The sequence below is a fragment of the Pan paniscus genome, chromosome 11 (assembly GCF_029289425.2).
Source record: "Pan paniscus chromosome 11, NHGRI_mPanPan1-v2.0_pri, whole genome shotgun sequence".
NCBI classification, from domain to species: Eukaryota; Metazoa; Chordata; class Mammalia; order Primates; family Hominidae; genus Pan; species Pan paniscus.
The window spans coordinates 10,516,926-10,539,072 of record NC_073260.2 but is presented as its reverse complement, the minus strand read 5'-3'; the positions used below and the strand labels follow the sequence as shown (position 1 = coordinate 10,539,072).

The 22,147-nt window shown below is 54.3% G+C and overlaps 3 protein-coding genes across 22 annotated transcripts in view; 1 reads left to right on the top strand and 2 right to left on the bottom strand.

The window, feature by feature from the left end:
• The first annotated feature begins 6,583 nt into the window (after positions 1-6,583).
• ENDOG (endonuclease G) lies at positions 6,584-10,647 on the top strand. The gene is made up of 3 exons (XM_003822458.6): positions 6,584-7,308; positions 8,866-8,975; positions 10,299-10,647. The coding sequence occupies exons 1-3, from the start codon at positions 6,808-6,810 to the stop codon at positions 10,579-10,581; spliced, it is 894 nt and encodes a 297-aa protein (XP_003822506.2). The 5' UTR covers positions 6,584-6,807; the 3' UTR covers positions 10,582-10,647.
• SPOUT1 (SPOUT domain containing methyltransferase 1) lies at positions 10,041-20,342 on the bottom strand. Of its 4 annotated transcripts, none has more exons than XM_034929218.3 (12): positions 17,717-20,342; positions 17,090-17,135; positions 16,715-16,840; positions 14,999-15,158; positions 14,505-14,594; positions 14,349-14,398; positions 13,987-14,117; positions 12,945-13,017; positions 12,739-12,855; positions 12,059-12,161; positions 11,733-11,849; positions 10,041-10,804 (listed from the first exon to the last, which is right to left on the bottom strand). In XM_034929218.3, exons 1-12 carry the CDS (start codon positions 17,933-17,935, stop codon positions 10,627-10,629), a joined length of 1,410 nt encoding a protein of 469 aa, XP_034785109.1. In that variant the 5' UTR covers positions 17,936-20,342; the 3' UTR covers positions 10,041-10,626. The 4 variants fall into 4 exon arrangements, with proteins under 4 accessions (XP_034785109.1, XP_008974142.2, XP_034785110.1 ...); XM_008975894.6 differs by having other exon boundaries at positions 11,733-11,880; positions 17,717-20,339; XM_034929219.3 differs by having other exon boundaries at positions 12,739-12,837; positions 17,717-20,336.
• Positions 20,343-20,931: 589 nt separating this feature from the next.
• KYAT1 (kynurenine aminotransferase 1) overlaps positions 20,932-22,147 on the bottom strand; it is a 48,119-nt gene continuing 46,903 nt past the window's right edge. For all 17 annotated transcript variants that reach the window (XM_034929225.3, XM_034929230.3, XM_034929231.3 and 14 more), the window contains 2 exons: positions 21,559-21,645; positions 20,932-21,462 (listed from right to left, as the gene is read on the bottom strand). In XM_034929225.3, the coding sequence (XP_034785116.2) occupies positions 21,403-21,462; positions 21,559-21,645 (147 nt within the window). In that variant the 3' untranslated portion in view covers positions 20,932-21,402. The remainder of the gene's footprint in view (positions 21,463-21,558; positions 21,646-22,147) is intronic.

Below are 22,147 nucleotides of genomic sequence, written 5' to 3'. Positions count from 1 at the left end.
TAGAGTGCAGGGGCATGATCATGGCTCACTGCAGCCTTGAATTCCCAGGCTCTGGTGATCCTCCCTTCTCAGCCTCTCAAGTAGCTGGGACCACAGGCACACATCACCACGCCCAGCTAGGTTTTTATATTTTGTAGAGACAGGGCATCTTTGCATTGCCCAGGCTGGTCTCAAAACTCCTGGGCTCAAACAGTCTTCCTGCCTTGGCCTCCCAGTGTTGGGATTACAGGTGCGAGCCACTGTGCCAAGCTGTGTTTGTGGAGGTTTTTTTGTTTTTTTTGTTTTTGTTTTTGTTTTGGTGCTGTTTTTGAGATAGCATCTCGCTCTGTTGCCCAGGCTTGCTGCAGTGGCGCCATCTTGGCTCCCTGCAACCTCCGCCTCCCGGGTTCAAGTGATTCTCCTGCCTCAGCCTCCCAAGTAGCTGGGACTACAAACCTACGCCACCATGCCTGGCTAACTTTTATTTATTTATTTATTTTTGAGACGGAGTTTCACTCTTGTTGCCCTAGCTGGAGTGCAATGTCATGATCTCAGCTCACTGTAACCTCTGGCTCCCGGGTTCAAGCAATTCTCCTGCCTCAGCCTCCAGAGTAGCTGGGATTAGAGACACATGTCACCATGCCGGCTAATTTTTTGGTTTTTTTGTTTGTTTTAGTAGAAACAGTTTTACCATGTTAGTCAGGCTGGTCTTGAACTCCCGACCTTAGGTGATCCACCTGCCTCAGCCTCCCAAAGTGTTGGGATTACAGGCATGAGCCACCACGCCCTGCCTAACTTTTGTATTTTTTTAATTGAATTTATTTTTATTTATTTATTTATTTATTTATTTTTGAGACAGAGTTTTACTCTTGTTGCCAGGATGGAGTACAATGGCGCGATCTTGGCTCACTGCACCGTCCACCTCCCGAGGTCAAGCAATTCTGCTGCCTCAGCCTCCTGAGTAGCTGGGATTACAGGCGCCCGCCACCACACCTGGATAATTCTTTTTGGAAGTTTAGCAGAGATGGGGTTTCACCATGTTGACCAGGCTGGTCTTGAACTTCTGACCTCAGGTGATCCGCCCACCTCAGCCTCCCAAAGTGCTGGGATTACAGGCGTGAGTCACCACACCCAGCTGTATTTGTGTTTTAAGCTAACTGTTACTACAAAAGAGTCCAAAAGTTTAAAAAGTTAGAACATTTGTAGGCCAGGCACGGCGGCACGCCTGTAATCCCAGCACTTCGGGAGGCCTAGGTGGGTGGATCACGAGGTCAGGAGATGGAGACAATCCTGGCCAACATGGTGAAACCCCATCTCTACTAAAAATACAAAAGTTAGCTGGGTGTGGTGATGCCCGCCTGTATTCCCAGCTACTCGGGAGGCTGAGGCAGGAGAATCACTTGAACCTGGGAGGCGGAGATTTCAGTGACCAGAGATGGCACCACTGTACTTCAGCTTGGTGACAGAGTGAGACTCTGTCTCAAAAAAAAAAATAAAATAAATAAAATAAAAATACAAAAATTAGCTAGGCGTGGTGGCAGGCACCGGTAATCCCAGCTACTCACTTGGGAGACTGAGGCAGGAGAATCACTTGAACCTGGGAGGTGGAGGTTGCAGTGAGCTGAGATTGTGCCACTGCACTCTGGCCTGGGCAACAGAGTGAGACTCTGTCTCAAAATAAATAAATAAATAAATAAATAAATAAATAAATAAAAACTCGTAAAGTAAAAGTTACAGTGGCTGGGTGCGGTGGCTCACGCCTGTAATCCCAGCACTTTGGGAGCCCAAGGCGTGCAGATCATGAGTTCAGGAGATCGAGACCATCCTGGCTAACACAGTGAAACCCCGTCTCTACTAAAAAGACAAAAAATTAGCCAGGTGTGGTGGCGGGCGCCTGTAGTCCCAGCTACTCGGGAGGCTGAGGCAGGAGAATGGCGTGAACCCAGGAGGCGGAGCTTGCAGTGAGCGGAGATCGCGCCACTGCACTCCAGCCTGGGCAACAGAGGGAGATTCCGCCTAAAAAAAAAAAAGTAAAAGTTACAGTAAGCTAAGGTTTATTATTGAAGAAAGAAGTATTTCAAATAAATTTAGTGTAGCCTAAATATAGTGTTGATAAAGTCTACAGTAGCGTAGAGTAGACTTTGTTCTGGGCCTTCACATTCACTCCTCAGTGACCCACGCAGAGCAACTTCCTGTCCCAGAAGCTCCATTCATGGTAAGTGCTTTATACAGACAGGTGTATCATTCTTTATTTTTTATTATTATTACTTTTTCTTTTGAGACAAGAGTTTCTCTCTGTCACCCAGGCTTGAGTGCAGTGACACTACCTCGGCTCACTGCAACCTCTGCCTCCCGGGTTCAAGCAATTCTCCTGCCTCAGCCTCCCCAGTAGCTGGGAATACAGGTGCGTGCCACCACACCCGGCTAATTTTTGTATTTTTAGTATACACAGTGTTTCACCGTGTTGGCCAGGCTGGTCTTGAACTCCTGACATTGTGATCCACCTGCCTCGGCCTCCCAAAATGCTGGGATTACAGGTGTGAGCCACCTAGCCTGGCATACTTTTTTTGGTTTGTTTTTTTTTTTTGAGATAGAGTCTCGCTCTGTCGCCCAGGCTGGAGTGCAGTGGCACGATCTCAGCTCACTGCAACCTCAGCCTCCGGGGTACAAGGAATTCTCATGCCTCAGCATCCCAGGGTAGCTTGGATTACATATCTTTATGTGATGCATGATTATATTTGCAAACCATACATCTGATAAGGGGTTAATATCCAAGATATATAAGTACTTAAAACATCTCAGTAGCAGCTGGGCATGGTGGCTCATGCCTGTAATTCAAGCACTTTGGGAGGCTGAGGCGGGTGGATCACCTGAGGTCAGGAGTTCAAGACCAGCCTGGCCAATATGGTGAAACCCAGTCTCTACTAAAACTACAAAAATATTAGCCAGGAGTGGTGGTGGGTGCCTGTAATCCCAGCTACCCAGGGGGCTGAGGCACAAGAATCACTTGAACCCAGAGGCGGAGGTTGCAGTGAGCCGAGATCGTGCCACTGCACTCCAGCCTGGGTGACAGAGCAGGACTCTGTCTAAAAAACAAAAAGAAACAAACAAAAATCTCAATAGCAAGAAAACCAATGTGATTTAAACAACACGCAAAGGACCTGAATAGATATTTCTCAAAAGAAGGCATACAGCACTTTGGGAGGCTGAGGCAGGCGAATCGCCAGGTGAAGAGATCAAGACCATCCTGGCCAACATGGTGAAACCCCGTCTCTACTAAAAATACAAAAATTAGATGGGCATGGTGGTGTGTGCTTGAACCCAGGAGGCGGACGTTGCAGTGAGCCGAGATCGAGCCACTGCACTCCAGCCTGGTGACAGAGCCAGACTCTGTCTCAAAAAAAAAATAAAAAAAGACATAAAAATGTCTGGCAACTATCTGAAAAAATGCTGAACAATGCATGGATCATCTGGGAAATGCAAATTAAAACCAAAATGAGATACCACCTCACACCTGTCAGAATGGTTTATAAAAAAAAGACAAGGCCGGGCGTGGTGGCTAACGCCTGTAATCCCAGCACTTTGGGAGGCTGAGGCAGGTGGATCACGAGGTCAGGAGTTCAAGACCAGTCTGGCCAACATAGTGAAACCCCATCTCTACTAAAAATACAAAAAAATTAGCCGAGCGTGGTGGTGTGCACCTGTAATCCCAGCTACTCAGGAGGCTGAGGCAGGAGAATTGCGTCAACCTGGGAGGGGGAGGTTGCAGTGAGCCAAGATTGTGCCATTGCACTCCAGCCCAGGCAACAGTGCGAGATTCACCCTCAAAAAAAAAAGGAGATTCTGTCATTTGTGACAACATGGAAGAACCTAGAGGACGTTACGGTAGGTGAAATAAGCCAGGCACAGAAAGACAAACACGACATGATTTCACTTATATTCGGAATGTAAAACAACTCATAGAAGTGGAGAGTAGAATGATGGTACCAGAGTCTGGGGATTGGTGGGAGTTGGGGCGGTGGGGAATGGGGAAATGTTGGTCAAAGGGTACAGTTTCAGCTGGACAGGAGGATTTTTTTTTTTTAAATTTGAGACGGGGGTCTTACTATGTTGCCCAGGCTGGTCTTGAACTCCTTGGTTCAAGCAATCCTCCCACCTTGGCCTCCAAAAGGGCTATGATTACAGGCCTAAGCCACCATACCCGGCCCAGGAATGTTTTTTTTAGAACTACAGCATGGTATGGCCGGGTGTGATGGCTCACACCTGTAATCCCAGCACTTTGGGAGACTGAGGTGGGTGGATCATCTGAGGTCGGGAGTTCGAGACCAGCCTGACCAGCATGGAGAAACCCTGTCTCTACTAAAAATACAAAAAATTAGCTGGGAATGGTGACACATGCCTGTAATCCCAGCTACTCGGGAGGCTGAGGCAGGAGAATCACTTGAACCTGGGAGGCAGAGGTTGTGGTGAGCCGAGATCACGCCATTGCACCCCAGCCTGGGCAACAAGAGCAAAATTCTGTCTCCAAAAAAAAAAAAAAAAAAAAAAAAAAACTACAGCATGGTCACTATAGTTAATGTATATTTCAAAATTGCTGAAAGTAGCTGGGTATGGTGATACACCATAGCCTGTAGTCCCATTTACTCAGGAGGCTGAGGCCCACAGATCACTTGATCCCAGGAGGTCAAGAACAGCCTGGGCAACAAAGCAAGACCCTGTCCCATACTTTTTTTGAAGCAGAGTCTCACTCTGTTGCCCAGGCTGGAGTGCAGTGGCATGATCTCGGCTCACTGCAACCTCCGCCCTCCAGGTTCAAGCAATCCTCCTGCCTCAGTCCCCCAGTAGGTGGGATTACAGGCACGCTCCACTATGCCCAGCTAATTTTTGTATTTTTAGTAGAGACAGGGTTTCGCCATGTTGGCCAGGCTGGTCTCAAACTCCTGACCTCAGGAGGGCTTAGTGGCTCATGCCTGTAACTTTGGGAGGCCAAGGCAGGAGGATCACTGGAGGCCAGGAGTTCAAGACCAGCCTGGACAACATAGCGAGGCCCCATCTCTACAAAAAATTTAAAATTAGCCAGGCATCATGATATGTGTCTGTGGTCCTAGCTACTCGGGAGGGTGAGGCAGGAGGATGGCTTGAGCCCAGGAGGTCAAGGCTGCAGTGAACTGTGATCTTGCCACTGCACTCCATGTGGGTGACAGCACAAGACCTTATTTTCCTTAAAGGAAAAAAAAAAATGCTGAGTGGCTGGGTTGGGTGGCCCATGTCTATAACCCCAGCACTTTGGGAGGCCAAGGTGGGTGGATCACAAGGTCAGGAGTTAGTTCGAGACCAGCCTGGCCAACATTGTGAAACCCATTCTTTACTAAAAGTACAAAAATTAGCTGGGCGTGGTGGCGCGCGCCTGTAGTCCCAGCTACTCAGGAGGCCGAGGCACGAGAATCGCTTGAACTCAGGAGGCGGAGGTTGCAGTGAGCCTGGGTGACAGAGCGAGACTCCGTCTCAAAAAAAAAAAAAAAAAAAAAAAAATTAGCTGGGCCTGGTGATGCGCGCCTGTAATCCCAGCTACTTCAGAGGCTGAGGCAGGAGAATCACTTGAACCTGGGAGGCAGAGGTTGCACTGCGCGGAGATCACGCCATTGCACTCCAGCCTGGGCAATAGAGTGAGACTCCGTCTCAAAAAATAAAAGTCCTTAACCAGTCCATATTTCTGAATATTTTGCTTATTCCTGCCGGCAGTGTAATACTCTGGTGAATATTTGCGTTCGAGATCCTTGCATTCCCGAGATTTCCCCAGCTCAGCCCTCTGCGTGGGTTGAACAGTATGAACCTTTTTAAGGCTTCGCTTGTACTGTACTGTAAAGCTGCTTTTTGGAATATTCGTCCCAGGTTTCTGTTCCAGCCAGCAGCCAGCATCAGCCGTCTGCATCCTTGTCCTCAAACTGCTGTTAATTAAAATCTTTGCCAATTTGGGCCGGGCGCGGTGGCTCACGCCTGTAATGCCAACACTTTGGGAGGCCGAGGCCGGCGGATCGCCTGAGGTCGGGAGTTTGAGACCAGCCTGACCAACATGGAGAAACCCTGTCTCTACTAAAGATACAAAATTAGCCGGGCGTGGTGGCGCATGCCTGTAATCCCAGCTACTTGGGAGGCTGAGGCAGGAGAATCGCTTGAACCCGTGAGGCGGAGGTTGCAGTGAGCCGAGATCGCGCCATTGCACTCGAGTCTGGGCGACCAGAGCGAAACTCCGTCTAAAAAAAAAAAAAAAAAGAAACCTTTGCCAATCTGGTAGAATTGCGGGGCTTATTTTATGGTGTCATGGAGGATAGCCTAGGGCCAGATATACCTGGGGCCCTATGCCTGCTCTGCGAACTAGGAGCTCACTCTCCAAGCGGTGTAGAGAGTGAGACTAAGCAGTGACAGTAAAAGCTCTCGACAGTGCTTGACCCTTCCGCGGAGCGTATTAAGCAGGAGCTCCCTGCGCAGGCGCAGAGGAGAGAGTGACTCCCACCCCACGACCAGCAGGGGGCCTGCGAGGCGGGTGCGGAGCCAGGCCTGATGGTGGCCAATCGCGAGCTGAGGCGACGATGCCACGCCCCTCATACCGGCGTCTTAAATGCGCAAAGAAAGGACGCCGGGGACACCCGGTTGGGCTCTGCTGCTCCCTTCTGGGTTCCGAGGCCCAAGCCCTTGGGAGTGTTTGTGAGTGGAAGGGAGGTCACGCTATCGTCCGCGGCCCCAGCAGCCCCGTGCCCTCATTGGATCCCGCGACGCGGCTCCTTTAAGAGCCTCGCGGGTCGCCCGCCGCTAGGTCGCTCCGCGGCCATGCGGGCGCTGCGGGCCGGCCTGACCCTGGCGTTGGGCGCGGGGCTGGGTGCGGTCGTCGAGGGCTGGCGGCGGCGGCGGGAGGACGCGCGGGCGGCGCCGGGACTGCTGGGCCGGCTGCCCGTGCTGCCCGTGGCGGCGGCAGCCGAGTTGCCCCCTGTGCCCGGGGGACCCCGCGGCCCGGGCGAGCTGGCCAAGTACGGGCTGCCGGGGCTGGCGCAGCTCAAGAGCCGCGAGTCGTACGTGCTGTGCTACGACCCGCGCACCCGCGGCGCGCTCTGGGTGGTGGAGCAGCTGCGACCCGAGCGTCTCCGCGGCGACGGCGACCGGCGCGAGTGCGACTTCCGCGAGGACGACTCGGTGCACGCATACCACCGTGCCACCAACGCCGACTACCGCGGCAGTGGCTTCGACCGCGGCCACCTGGCCGCCGCCGCCAACCACCGCTGGAGCCAGAAGGCCATGGACGACACGTTCTACCTGAGCAACGTCGCGCCCCAGGTAGCGCCCGCGCCCCGGGCCGGTCGCGGAATGCGGGGCCGGCGCCTGGCCTCGCGGGGCCTCGGTTTGTTCTTCTGCAGAACGGGGCAGCTGCCCAACGCGCCCCCGGTCAGGCATCGCAGTGACATCCCGTGGCGGGAGGGAGGAGCACTGGGCTCCAGGCACAGGGTCTGCAGGCGGACCAGGGCTTGAGCTTCAACTGCGAACCCTGGGCACCTCCCTGAGCGTCGCTTTCCTCGTCAAAAAAATGGGGATAATACCGTTATTCACCTTCCTCCTGCGGTAGTGATGAGGCGCTGAGGCTCACAGAGGCAAAGTGACGGGCACAGTGTCACACAGCAGAAGAAGGCTGTCTGTTGTAGAATCGCAGCGCCCAACCTATTGGGCACCAGGGTGCGGTTTCGTGGAAGACAGTTTTTCCACGGCTTGGTGGGTGAGGGCGGGTTTCAGGATAATTCAAGTGCGTTACATTTATTGTACATTTTATTTCTATTATTATTACATTGTAACATATAGTGAAATATACAACTCACAGTAATGTAGGATCCGTGGGAGCCCTGAGCTTGTTTTCCTGCAACTAGACAGTCCTATCTGGAGGTGATGGGCAACGACGACAGATCAGGCATTAGGTTTTCAAAAGGAGCGCGCAACCTCCTCACATGCGCAGTTCACCATAGGGTTCCAGCTCCTATGAGAATCTCCAGCCGCCACTGATCTGACAGAAGGCGGAGCTCAGGCTGCCGTGGGATCAATGGGGGGGGGGGGGGGCTGTAAATACAGATGAAGCTTCCCTTGCTCGCCTGCTGCTCACCTCCTGCTGTGTGGCCCGGTTCTGGTACCGGTCTGTAGCCCAGGGGTTGGGGACCCCTAGTCTATAAAACCGTGAGCCTCCAGACATTGTCCTACCCTGCCTGCCTTCAGGCAGTTTCGAGGCAGACACCTGGCCCACGATCAGGTTGTTAGTGCCAGGCACTGGGCCAACCACCCTCTCAGCCTGTTCCCAGCAGGTCCTGGCACCAAAGGATGGAGACTGCCATGGGGCTCTGGGTGGAGCCCATGGGGCACCAACCTCTGACCCAGCTTCCTTCTGGGAAGACAGCCCCCTATCCACTTTCCATTGTCCCAGGCCTGGAGAGCTCAGGATGGAGGTCGATTCATGACATTCCCCGCTAGGCTCTTCCTGTGGCTCAGACTGGGAAAAGGAACGGGTTGGTAGCTGGAAGGGCTGGTCTTCCCAGGAGCCCCTGGGTGGGGCTGGGGACAGGCCTCAGTCCTTCTCTCTGAAAGGTGGAGACAGGCTCTTCCTTCATTCGACTCTTGGGAGCTCAGAAAAGACTTTGACACCTGGGCTGTGGGAGGGACAGAGGGTGGTGGCTAGCACTCTATCAGCCCTGGGTTTCAGGGAGTGACTTTCATTCCTTGAGCCTCAGTTTCCCCCCGCTTGTCTCACTGGATATCTCTGAGCCTGTCCATCCCCTCAGGGCCTGGGGCGGCCCCCTCTGATAGAGGAGGAAGGGTCCCAGCCACAGTCCTGCTAAGCCCTATCTCTCCTACCAGGTGCCCCACCTCAACCAGAATGCCTGGAACAACCTGGAGAAATACAGCCGCAGCTTGACCCGCAGCTACCAAAACGTCTATGTCTGCACAGGGCCACTCTTCCTGCCCAGGTAAGGTGGAAACCAGGGGGCGGCAGAACCTCCCACTCACCCGAGGCCCCTACTGCCACTCACAGGGCCAGGCTTGCCCCAGGCTCTGGGTCAATACCAGTTCCCTACTCATCTGGTTTCTTGGCAAGCCTGTCAGCTTCCCTGCCTCGGGTCCCCTCATTCCACTTCCACAGCCAAAGATCTGTCGGGTACCCCTGACCATCTCTCCTCTGCCCATGGGCAGCAGCAGGCCCTGAATCTGCCCCCGCTTCTCCCTGCTGTCACCTCTTGGCATGCCCACCCAATCTTGTTCTGCCAATATGGAACCCCCCGCAGGTCTGCAGTGCACCAAGCTCTCCCGCCTTCCCTCTGCAGGTCCGAGGTGCACCGAGCTCTCCCGCCTTCCCCATGCAGGTCCCCAGTGCACCGAGCTCTCACGCCTTCCCCCTGCAGGTCCGCGGTGCACCAGGCTCTCCCGCCTTCAGTCTCTGCTCTGCTTGGAGCACTTCCCTCCACCCTTCTCGGGAGTTTGAATCTAGATCTGCCTGACCCAGGGCCTCCACTCTTGCTCCTGTGCAGCCCTGCCTCTCAGGTGGAAGCAACTGAGCACCTCTGGGTGTGCTCCGTGGTTTTTCTGGCCTGCAGAGGGCTGGGACTGAGAGGCAACAGGTCCAGGCTGAGCAACTCACTCTGGAATCCACAGGCTCGGGATGGAGTCCAGGCCTCATCACCTAGTTCCTTGGTGCTGTGGGCAAATGACCTGTGTCCCCCCCTGCAAAACCTGTGACCTCTTGGTTGATGTCACATGCTTCCCCAGGGTCTGGTCCATGGTAAGGGCTCAGCATAGGCTGGCCAAGGCGGTGGTTGGGGCACTGATCAAATTTCATTAGCAGGTGCCTCCTAGGGCCTGGTGCAAGGGAGGAGACTCTGCTGAGGGGGAAGCCCCTGTCCGGTGTCCTGGCACCTGTGCTGGTGCTGGGATGTCACCTGTCATGGTCCTTGCCCACTTGTTGCTCACCTCTGTGGGGAGAGATGGACAGTCGTTAAGTCTCCCCTCAGACGAATGTGAATATTCAGAAGGCTCAATTCTTCTAGCAGCGTTTATTGTCGCCCACTCTGCCTGACCCAGTGTTGGGCATAAGGAAAACAGAGGGAAAGAGTTAACCACCCTGGAGAGAGTTCCAGCCTCAAGGAGGAGCCAGGCAGGCTACAGAAGTCTCACAGTGAGGGAGTGGTCCTGCAGGTTGACAGAAGTTAGAGGACAGATCAGGGAAGGCTGCCTGGAAGAGGTGGCTTTGGGTTCATCCAGGCCCCCTGCCCACGTGTGCCTGGGTCTGCCCATAGGACAGAGGCTGATGGGAAATCCTACGTAAAGTACCAGGTCATCGGCAAGAACCACGTGGCAGTGCCCACACACTTCTTCAAGGTGCTGATCCTGGAGGCAGCAGGTGGGCAAATTGAGCTCCGCGCCTACGTGATGCCCAACGCACCTGTGGATGAGGCCATCCCACTGGAGCGCTTCCTGGTGCCCATCGAGAGCATTGAGCGGGCTTCAGGGCTGCTCTTTGTGCCAAACATCCTGGCACGGGCAGGCAGCCTCAAGGCCATCACGGCGGGCAGTAAGTGAGGGTGGAGCCCAGTGAGACTGTGGGTGTGTGCAGGCCGGGAAGTATTAAAGGTGGTGATTTTTGGAGACAAGTCTGGTGGCGTCCGTCCCAAGTGACCTGCAGAGTCCCTGGTTTCGCTGCTGCTTCACTGATGTCCTGGGCCCCTTAGAACTTTCAGGTGTGCCGGGCACCCGCCTGGGTGAGGCCAGGCTGCAGGGCGGCCAGGGAGATGAGGATGGCTTCCTGGAAGAGAAACGTGGCAGTGGGCTGGGGCCTGGGGGGCTAGCGGGTGCCCCCGCTCCCAGCCTGTCTTCAGTGCCTGGCTGCCTGAGACCCGGCCCACTGGGGTCCCCTATCCTTAGCAGGGCCTGGTGAGGTTAATGACAGGCCCAGGTTCACACTGCACACTTGCCACCTGGAGGACCACACAGCCTGCTCCTCAGGCTCCTCTTCTGTAAAATGCGGGCGAAGGTAACAATGCCCACCTCCCAGGGCCAGGGGAGGGCAAGAAGAGGGGCAAGAAGTTCTCACCCCTCATGCAGGGGTTGGAAGGGTGGCAGCCAGGGTTCTTGCTGGGGGGTATGGCTGTCAGGCTCAGAGTGCTTGGCTTGGGCAAGGCCTTAGGGATGGGTAGACAGGGCTGTCGGCCCTGCGAGACTGATGGGAGTACCAGCCTTCCCAGCAGAGTTCCCGTAGCACAGAGTCCTATGCCTGACCCCAAAAGTGGGTACACAGGTTCCATGAGGCCAGGACGAAGGCTCCAGCTGCACGTGGCTTCCCCCGTGGGACAGATGCAAGTGAGACCCCCAAGGGGAGAGCTGCTGTGCCCACCATGGTCACACACAAGGAAGTGGCAGAACCAGGGCCCTGGGAGATCACTGAGCGCACAGCTAAGGAACCAGAGGCCTGGAGCAGGGGTGGGCAGGGCCCCCTAGGTCACCCAGTCTGGGAGCACAGGACGGGCACTAGCACCCATGATTGACTCCCAGCTACACTCATGTCTCGTCGCTGTGGCAAGACTGCTGTGGCAAGAGGCCAAGGGGGATGAGAGGACCACCTCCAGACAAGACAGCTATAGGCAAGGGTGGGTGACAGGGCAAGAGTAGCACCCGCCCCTTGGACAGATCCCAAGGCCCCAGTGGCTGGCAGTCGGGGAGGCAGGCGGGCTCACCTCCGTGCGGATGGTACGGCTACCCTGGCCAGGACAGGTATTGACGTACAGGTCAAAGAGGACACTGGGTTCAGCCACCTCCAGGTTGGGGTCAGCATCCGCTCCAGCTTCCAGACCCTGGAGGCCCCCGAACACCACAAGAGCATGCCTGGCCCATGTAAGAGGGGGGTCACCTGAGTGGCCACCGAGGCCCCACCCAGCACAGCGCCCAGACCTCAGTCCCTCCCCACCCCAGACAGCAGGGGCCCATCTGTGCAGCTTCACCCACCAGGCAGGTTCCTGGCCACATTCCTCCTGCCCTGGCCCCAGCCCCAGGAGGTACACACCTGAAGTTGGGAAGCTGGGCAGAGGCCACATCTGAGCCGCGCTCTGACGTCCCGATGGTCAGGTCATACCCATCCTGGAAGGGGGCCTCAGCAAACACAGCACCTGGGGGTGGGGCCAGCTCAGTGCAGGTCCTGCTCCCCACAAGCCACAGCTCCGGGTATTATGTGTGTGTGTACTGAGGCGGGGGTGGGTGGGAAGAGCTGTGTGTGTGTGTGTGTACTAAGGTAGGGGTGGGTGGGTAGAGCTCTGCCTGTGTGTGCACTGAGGCAGGGGTGTGTGTGTACCGAGTAGGGGTGGGTAGAGCTGTTCCTGGAAAGTCAAGGACTGAGCAGGGCAGACACCAAGCCTGTGCTTGGCTGGGGAACAGGGCAGAGACTGGATAGGAAGAGGCACCAAGAACATGAAGTGGGCCTCTGACTTCTTTGGCCCTTTTGCCTCCATTCCCAACCCTACAGAAACATTATTGATCAATAATGATACTTTTGCTCAGTAGTCCTTAACAGCATTCCAGGCAGTGCATCCAGGGAGAACAAGGCCCAGAGAAGGGAAAGGACTTGCCCAAGGACACACAGCAAGTTGACAGGACAAAAACCTTGGTCTGATATTTGGGTCAGGCAAGGCTCCCAGCCACCTCCCAGAGGGATGGATGGATATTCAGAGAAGTAAGGTCTGTCCTTACTGAGGCAGGAAGCCAGTCGGACGGTGTAGCCCCAGTAGAGACCAGCTTTGGTGCGAGGGTCCTGTGATGATACCACTTTGCCATGGTAGGTCTTGCAGTCTGGAGGGGTAACAGAGTCTGTAAAGATGGGGTGAGGGAATGGAAGCAGGTGGCTGAACCCTGGAGCTCATCAGGCCAACCCAGGGGTTGGGGAACCTTCCAGATACCTGGGAGCTGCTGCTGGTTCAGTCGCACGGTCACCCGAAGCCCGGGCTCCAGGTTCTTGTCAATCTTCACCTCCTGGGGAGAAGCCAGAAGAAATGGGTGCCATTCCTCTCAAGATCAGCAGGGGCCACGGCTCTTCCAGATGCCACCAGGGGAGCCCCAGGGCTGGCAAGGGACCAAGGGGTCCAGGTCAACCTGCCACCCTCCACCCCTGGCACTGGCTGAACCTGCTCACAAGAGATCATTTGTGCAAAACACAGGTCACTGGCCAAACATGCACCTTTGGGGCGCTCATGGCACAGGATAGAAGTAGATGAAACTCAGTTTTCTACATTTTGGTAGCTCTGCAACTTTTTTTTTCTTTTTTTTCTTTTTTGAGATGGAGTCTGGCTCTCTCACCCAGGCTGGAGTGCAGTGGCGCAATCTCAGCTCACTGCAACCTCTGTCTCCTGGGTTCAAGTGAATCTCCTGCCTCAGCCTCCCGAGTAGCTGGGATTATAGATGCGTGCCACCACACCTGGATCATTTTTGTACTTTTATTAGAGACAGGGTTTCACCATATTGGCCAGGTTGGTCTCAAACTCCTGACCTCAAATGATCCGCCTGCCTCAGCCTCCCAAAGTGCTGGGGTTACAGGCGTGAGTGACTGCGCCTGGTGCTTTCTGATGGGAGGGGACTCCATACATGTAAAGGTTTCTGCCTCTGATTTGAGGAGACTTGAGGATAAAGAGGCGGCAAATTAATGCCCTCGTCCCAGCTTGGCTCTGTGCCACATGGGAGCAGCTCCAGAGTGACTTTCAACTTGTTTCTGCAGGGTTTTGTTTGGGGCATGAGGACTGTCTTCTGTCGATTTGCTTTTTAAGCAACAGTAAATTCATTCCTGGCTTTATCTATTGAGCCCCATTTTGCACAATTCTCTGGCCCAAATTTGCATCAGTGAGGGATTTCGGGCAGGTCCAGGGCTCTCCGCAACATCCATCTGCTTGCCCTCCATTGCCAGGGTGTGTCCTGGAGGTGTGTCCTAGCCCATCTTTCTGTTCCTACCTTTTTCATGCCACAGTTGACAAAGGAGCCGTGGCCTGGCCGGGTGGGCCGATCCACCACGATGCCCTCTCGGAACTCGGATTCCTCATCCTGACGCATGTGGTGGGGGCTGTCCAGGGGGTTCAGGAGCCCTGTGGAGGCAGAGCCGGGAAGAGTCTGGGAAGTGCTAGGGCACACAGGGTGCAGTGGGGACCCTGGAGCGGAGTACCGGCTCTGCCACAGACCTGCGTCTTGGCATCAGGCACAGGTCTTGCTCTCCCAGGCCTGCTTTCCCACCTGGACAGCACAGGGTAGGACTGGGTGGTCTCAGTGTCTGTGGCATGATCCAGGGGAAATGGGGGGGCGGGCCCACACAGCGTTACCTGCAAACTGTAGATCCTGGTGCTTGGGGAAGAACGCCTTCCTCAGGTACCTAGGAAAGAATGCTGACCTCAGGATGTTCCCAGGGGAAGCCGCCTCCTACCTGGCCTCCACTTTGACACACCCCTCCCTCATGCTTAGGGGAGTGACCCCCTTACTGTGGACACTCCAGGTACTGCAGGATCCGGGCCAGCTGTACGCACGCCTGCCCCTTCTTCCCAACTCCTGTGAATTCCCCCTCCACAGTCCTGGAGAGAGAGAGAGATGGGGGCTCAGGATCCAGCTGTGGCCCCTTCAAGAGCTCCTGTCTACAAGTGCATGCCTATAATCCCAGCTACTCAGGAGGCTAAGGTGGGAGGATCATCTGAGTGCAGGAAGTAGAGGCTGCAGTGAGCCATGACCATGCCACTGCATGCACTCCAGCCGGGGTGACAGCTGAGATACGGGTTTAGGCCTTCTGGCTCCCAATCCCACCTCTGTAGTCATCACCCCCACCTGGCAACTCTACCCACTAAGGATTACACAGGGAGTATTTCAGGCAGGGCACGAGGGAAGAGCCAGGCATGTGGACGGGGGCAGGGTGAAGCCTCGGCCCATCCCGGCAGCCCCTCCCTCTCCCTGAGCCCTGGCACCCTGTGGGATGGCCCCTTACTTGGCATCCTGGCCCTCCTCATCAAACACCACGATCTCATCCACACAGAAGATGGCACAGGCTCTGGCAATCTGACCGGCCAAGTAGGTGCGAAGCTCCGGCGACTGAGCATTGTCCAGGATGGAGCCCGGCAGGGCTACGCTCAGTGTGTAGGGCCGCCCTGAGCAGGGGAGGGATGTTCCCAGCCAGTGTGAGAGGCAAGGGCCCCCTACCTTTCTCTCCCTTCCTCTGTCCCTAGCGCCCATGGTTTGAGAATTTCCCAAGTGGGAGGAATTTTGAGATGAGCAAAATAGATCCAGCTCCCCTCTCTGGGCCTCAGTCTCCCAGGAGGAAGATGGACGCAGCAGTCTCCATGGCTCCTCTGAGCAGGGCAAACCACTGGGCGAGGCTGTGGAGCGGTTAGTAGCAATGGCCTAAGTTCACATCCTGGCTCTCCCACTTACTGCCTCAGTTCTCCAGCTATCAAATGGGGATAAAATGAAAGCTGATATCTAATAAGTCTTTAGTGTGTGCACATTAACCCGATAGCCATTAACCTGATCCCTAGTGAGGATACTGCCATTATCCCCATTTACAGACCAGGGGCCTTCAGCCCCGGGAAGTCAAATACATGGCCCAAGGTCACACAAAAGGTGGCTCATGCCTGTAATCCCAGCACTTTGGGAGGCCAAGGCGGGCGGATCACCTGAGTGACGTCAGGAGTTCAAGACCAGCCTGGCCAACATGGCGAAACCCCGTCTCTACTAAAAATACAAAAATTAGCCGGGCATGGTGGCGCATGCCTGTAATCAGCTACTCTGGAGGCTGGGGCAGGAGAATCGACTGAACTGGGAAGTGGAGATTGCAGTGAGCGGAGATCGAGCCACTGCACTCCAGCCTGGGCAACAGAGCGAGACTGTGTCTCAAAAACAAACAAAAAAGCCCAAGAAGCACATAGATAACATGGTTTCACTGTTGTAACATTGTATCTGTACTTTGCTACACATGGATAAGTAGCTATAATTGTTTCCACAAGCTTTTGCTACAATGTTTGCTGGGATTGTTCCTGTCTTCTTTGTAGTTTTCTTTCGTTTTTATTATGAAATCAAAATAATTGAAAAATGAAATTAAAGCACACAGAAAATGCTCAATAAAAAAGTCAAAAAATCAGGAAGATCATGAAGTTCTAGAGGTCTAAATTAAGAGATATGAGGCTTGGGCCGGGCACGGTGGCTCATGCCTGTAATCCCAGCACTTTGGGAGGCTGAAGTGGGCAGATCACCTGAGGTCAGGAGTTCGAGACCGGCCTCGCCAACATGGTGCAACCACGTCTCTACTAAAAATACGAAAATTAGCCAGGTGTGGTGGCACACTTCTGTAATCCCAACTACTCGGGGGGCCGAGGGAGGAAAATTGCTTGAACTTGGGCAGTGGAGGTTGCAGTGAGCAGAGATGGCGCTGTTGCACTCCAGCCTGGGCAACAGAGCAAGACTCCATCTCAAAAAAAAAAAAAGAGAGATAAGGCTTACCTTCCATAGGCTTGAAATTTACCTAAGCAGGAGGTCAGAACTCAGTTTGCTGGCTCCCTCCCTTCTCTGGGCCTCAGTTTCTCCATCAGGACAAGATGTTTGGACCTACTGGTCTGTAAAGGCCCTTTCAGATAAGACATCTCTGCTCTGCCTGCAGGACAACTACTGTGGGCCACAACCTGTGGCCCTCCCCAAGACCCCAGCTCACCGCGGTCCTCCTTCTCTGCCGCTGCCTCCTCCTCTTCCTGGCGCTTTGCCTGTTCCTCCTGTGCCCGCTGCCGCTCCAGTTTTTTCATCAGCTTGAGATCCTTCCATTTTTTTTTCTCCTCTTTCTCTGGATAAAAGAACATCCTAATTGGCCAAGGAGACAGTTCCCACTCATTGGGTCAGCCTGGACTCTGGAGAGCTGCTGGGTGAGCAGCCAGAGGGCAGCAAGGGAGCCTCCCCAGGGCTCCCGGCCCCTGCCTCCCCACTTTGTGTGCTGCAGGACCCAGAGGGAACAAAGTTGGTGTCTTTCTCCAGGGTTTGACTGAGCACTGGTGGAGTGGCCTATGGGAAGATACTCTTACCCACCCTTACTTACTCTGTTGCTTCCATTTTCGCCACTCAATCCTTTGGCCGTGTTCACCCTGGAGAAGGAGTGGTAGGAGGATTATGAGTGTGAGGCTGATGGTCACACCTGGAGGGGGTCCGTTTGCTGCACCATAGCCAGCCCCTCCACACGGGGCGGCAAGGAAGCCAAGGAAGCTCTGCGAACTGCTGCCCCAGAAAGCGGCAGGAGGGCAGGGACCCGCTGTATCCCCAGCGCCTGGGACCCAGCCTGGCACACAGAAAGCACTCAAGAAACTGTCGAATGAGTTCCCACAAAACAGAAGAGAAAACAGGCTCAGGGTACAGCACTGCCCACAGTCGCCCTGGAAGTCAGAAGACATAAGCCACGAAAGGGCTCCGGATTCAGCATCCGGAGGCGAGCAGGGTCCCGCCTCCGTAATCCAGCGGGGGCCAGGGAGCCGCAGGGGGTTCCGGAGAGGACACGGGCGCTGTTCCCATCCTGCTGAGGCTCACGCGGCACCTTCGGGGGCTTCCGGCCTGGAATCAGCGGGAAGCAGGCAGCAGGAGGCGCGGCCCGGCCCCAGCGAAGGCCCCCACGCCACTGGTTCTCACGCCTCCACCATGCTGCCCTGCACGGGGTCCCGCCGCCCGCACTTACCGGGCCGCACGGCCGCTTCCTGCCGCGCTCCGCCATGTTCCGCACACACCGTCGGTCCCGCCTCTGCCAATGAGACTCGCCTCTTCCGGCCACACCTCCATTAAGCTGTCCAATCGGAGAGCCAATGTCGCCCAGGGGCGTGGCCTGGGCGCTTGACGGGCTGCAGGGGCACGCGGGCTGGAGTAGGTTGGGCAGAATAAGTGTCCAAATGGGCGGCATCGCGGGTACTGTGCTGAATTTTGGATGGCTCGGAGCCCCCCTCTGAGTTGGGACAAATACAGCACTCAGACCTCTGAGTAGTTCACTTGTTTAAAAATAATTTTTTTTGAGACAGGGTCTCGCTATGTTGCCGAGGCTGGAGTGCAGTGGAGCAATTCCAGCTCACTGCAGGCTTGAGCTCCTGGGCTCAAGGGATCCTCCCACCTTAGCCTCCCGAGTAGCTGGAACCACAGGTGCGCAGCACCACGCCTAGCTCCTGGAAGGCTTTATACATGGGGACCCTGGGGCCTTGAGCTGCAGTGTGATTCAGAGCTGAAAATGAGATAATTTACTCCAGGTTTCTTATAGATTCCTTCACGTACTCTTTCTTTTTTTTGAGACAGAGTCTCCATTCATTGCCCAGGCTGGAGTGCAATGGCGCGATCTTGGCTCACTGCAACCTCCACCTCCTGGGTTCAAGCAATTCTCCTGCCTCAGCCTTTCAAGAAGCTGGGATTACAGGAGCGTGCCACCATGCCCAGCAAATTTTTTTGTGTGTGTTTTTAGTAGAGATGGTGTTGATGTTGGCCCCGTGTTGGCCAGCCTGGTTGAACTCCTGACCGTAAGTGATCCTCCAGCCTCGGCCTCCCAAAGGGCTGGGATTACAGGCGTGACCCACTGCACCCGGCCTTTTTTTTTTTTTTTTTTTTGAGACAGAGTTTCGCTTTTCTTGCCCAGGCTGGAGTGTAATGGCTTGATCTCAGCTCACAGAAACCTCCAACTCCTGGGTTCAAGCGATTCTCCTGCCTTAGCCTCCCGAGTAGCTGGGATTACAGGCATGCACCACCACACCTGGCTAATTTTGTATTTTTAGTAGAGATGGAGTTTCTCTATGTTGGTCAGGCTGGTCTCGAACTCTTGACCTCAGGTGATCCGCCCACCTCGGCTTCCCAAAATGCTGGGATTACAGGCATGAGCCACCACGCCCGGCCTCGTTCTCTTTTAATTAACAGACTATATTAGTTGGGACTACAAGTGTGAGCCACCATGCCCGACTAATTTTTTTTTTTTTCTTTTTGTACAGATAGTGTCTCACTATGTTGCCAGGGCTGGTCTCAGACTCCAGGGTTCAAGCAATCCTCCCAACTTGGCTTCCCAAAGGGCTGAGATTATAGACGTGAGCCATTAATGCCTTTTATTTTTTGAGATCTAGTCTCACTCTGTTGCTCAGGCTGAAGTGCAGTGGCATGATCTCGGCTCACTGCAACCTCTGCCTCCCAGGTTCAAGCAATTCTCCTGCCTCAAGCTCCCAAGTAGCTGGGATTACAGGCGCCTGCCACCAAGCCCGGCTAATTTTTTATTTTTTATTTTTATTTATTTATTTTTTTTGAGACAGTCTCGCTCTGCTCTGTCGCCCAGGCTAGAATGCAGTGGCGTGATCTCCACTCACTGCAAGCTCCGCCTCCTGGGTTCATGCCATTCTCCTGCCTCAGCTTCCCAAGTAGCTGGGACTACAGGCGCCCGCCACTGCACCCGGCTAATTTTTTATATTTTTAGTAGAGACAGGGTTTCACCGTGTTAGCCAGGATGGTCTCGATCTCCTGACCTCGTGATCCACCCGCCTCGGCCTCCCAAAGTGCTGGGATTACAGGTGTGAGCCACCGTGCCTGGTCTCGAACTTAGATCTTATACTAAATTTGTTGTGATTTTTGACAGGTTTATTTTGTAGGCATGACTGATGAAGACATTGGCCATTTGAAAAAACAAACACAAAAATCCCCCCAAAACAACAATAACAAACAGACATGGACCATGTGATTGTGCTCAAAGTCTAGTCCCTCACACCTCCATGGAGGCAGAGATGGAGGGGGCCCGATGGGCTGAAAGTTCTGACCCCGTAATCGTACAGTGCAGAGGGATTCCATGTGACTAACAAGACATGCCTATCTTCCAGAAACTCCAAGGATTTTAGGAATTCTTTACTAAGGACCAGGGGCAAACACCAAATATGTATTTTATTATATGATATATTCCTATCAGCTCCCCCCGTTAAACATATGATATGAGCCAAACCCATGCGCTTGCTATGCAAATGCAACTTCGAGACCAGGCCCCTAACACCACCTTCCAAAGAAATTCAGGAGCTACTATTGCTATCCAGTGAGACTCAATCGGGGCCAGCTAGAAGGCCTGGGCACACCACTTCACCTCACCTCCAGAGTGCTTTCCTCTCTTGTGAACTGGAGATAACTCAGGTCTCAGTCTCAGAGGGTTGTGTAAGATGATGTGCGTCTGAGTGCCTCGCAGGTAGGGCTTGCATGATCAACATTCAGTCCTCCTCCTGAGAATTATTTAAGTCCCTGGTCCTCCTGGCCCCCACTGTGCTGTTCTCTCACCCCTGTGGGAATGTCTATGTCTTCCTTGTCACGAACCCCAATCCTCTCCACACACACACACACAAACACATATGACACCCCCACCCCAGCCACCACACCCAGCACCAATAACTGCTACCATCAGATTAATATGAGAGGCCAGCTATGGTGGCTCACGTCTGTAATCCCAGCACTTTGGGAGGCCGAGGCGAGCAGATGACCTGAGGTCAGGAGTTTTGAGTCCAGCCCAGCCAACATGGTGAAACCCCATCTCTACAAAAACACAAAAATTAGCCGGGCGTGGTGGCAGGTGCCTGTAGTCCCAGCTACTCAGGAGGCTGAGGCAGGAGAATTGCTTGAACCCAGGAGGTGGAGGTTGCAATGAGCCAAGATCATGCCACTGCACTCCAGCCTGGGGGACAGAGCGAGACTCTGTTTCAAAAACAACAACAACAACAACAACAACAAAGATTAATAGTGAGGAATTCATTTGAGGGCCTTGGGTGCTAGGCCTGGTTGTGCCACTATGTGACTACAGTAACCATTTGTACAAAGTTGTGGGGGTGTCTGAGGTTCTTCTGGGCATTCTTCACAAGTTAGATCAGCCATCAGCATGAGTGTGAAGCAGAGAGAAGCCGTCAATAAGGATCTTAATAACTTAAACATTTTATTATGGACGAAAAGGAGAGGCTTGAGGACTCAAGCCTAAAGGCAACTCCCCAAGGCCAAGATGAGCCAGGGAAGGTGAGGTTATACCCGAGCCTTAGCAGGGGCCATGCAGAGCTGGGATGTGATCGGTGCATGGTGGAAGTCTACCGTCCGTCTCAGCCAAGCCTGGAGAGACCAGAAGCAACACAAGACCCTACAAACCCACCTATGGAGGGGCAGGGAGAGGCCCAGGTCAGGCCACCCTCACCTTTCAGACAGGAGGCACTTGGTTCTCTAAGATGAAGAAGGGTGGCTCCCACCCAGAACATTCTGTGTCACGGAGAAGAGGTTTCCCAATAGCATCTTCCCCAACCTAGAAATGTCTGAAACCTGGACAAAGACAGACACTCAAAGAGGATCTCTGCAGGCATGTGGGGATGTCAGGGCCAAGGCGTGACTTCAGGGCTAGAGCTCCACCTTCCACTTCCGCAGCTTCTCGTCCATGGCCTGGAGCGTGGCTTCATCCTGCGCCAGCACAGATTAGTCCTACACTCTCCCCATGTGCCCAGCCGGCCTTGGGAAGCTCTGTGAGGTCTTTCCTCCCCCAGCCCTGCCCTTTACCTTCACAAAACAGAAGCGGATATAGTGGTCAAAGTGCTTCTGATGAGGCACACTATAGAAGATGGAGACAGGGATGGCCACCAAGCCCTGGGGAGGAGGAAGGACATGTCTCAACACGGCCTCGTGGCCCAGCAGGCCTTGGCTCCGGAGGGGACAGAGAGGTTCCCATGACCAGGTGGGGAAGGAGAGTTAGCTCCAATCCAGCACCTAGAGCTGCATCAAAGTCAGAGGAACAAGGCCAGGTGCGGTGGCTCACGCCTATAATCCCAGCACTTTGGGAGGCTGAGACGGGTGGATCACCTGAGGTCAGGAGTTCAAGACCAGCCTGGCCAACATGGCTAAACCCCATCTCTACGAAAAATACAAAAATTAGCCGTGTGTGGTGGCGCATGCCTGTAATCCCAGCTACTTGGGAGGCTGAGGCAGGAGAATTGCTTGAACCCGGGGGTGGAGGTTGCAGTGAGCCAGATTGCGCCACTTCACCGCAGCCTGGGCGAAAGAGAGAAAATCCATCCAAAACAAAAACAAACACAAAGTCAGAAGAAAAGAATCCCAGAACGTCATTCCAAGTCCCTCCCTGGGTATAGAG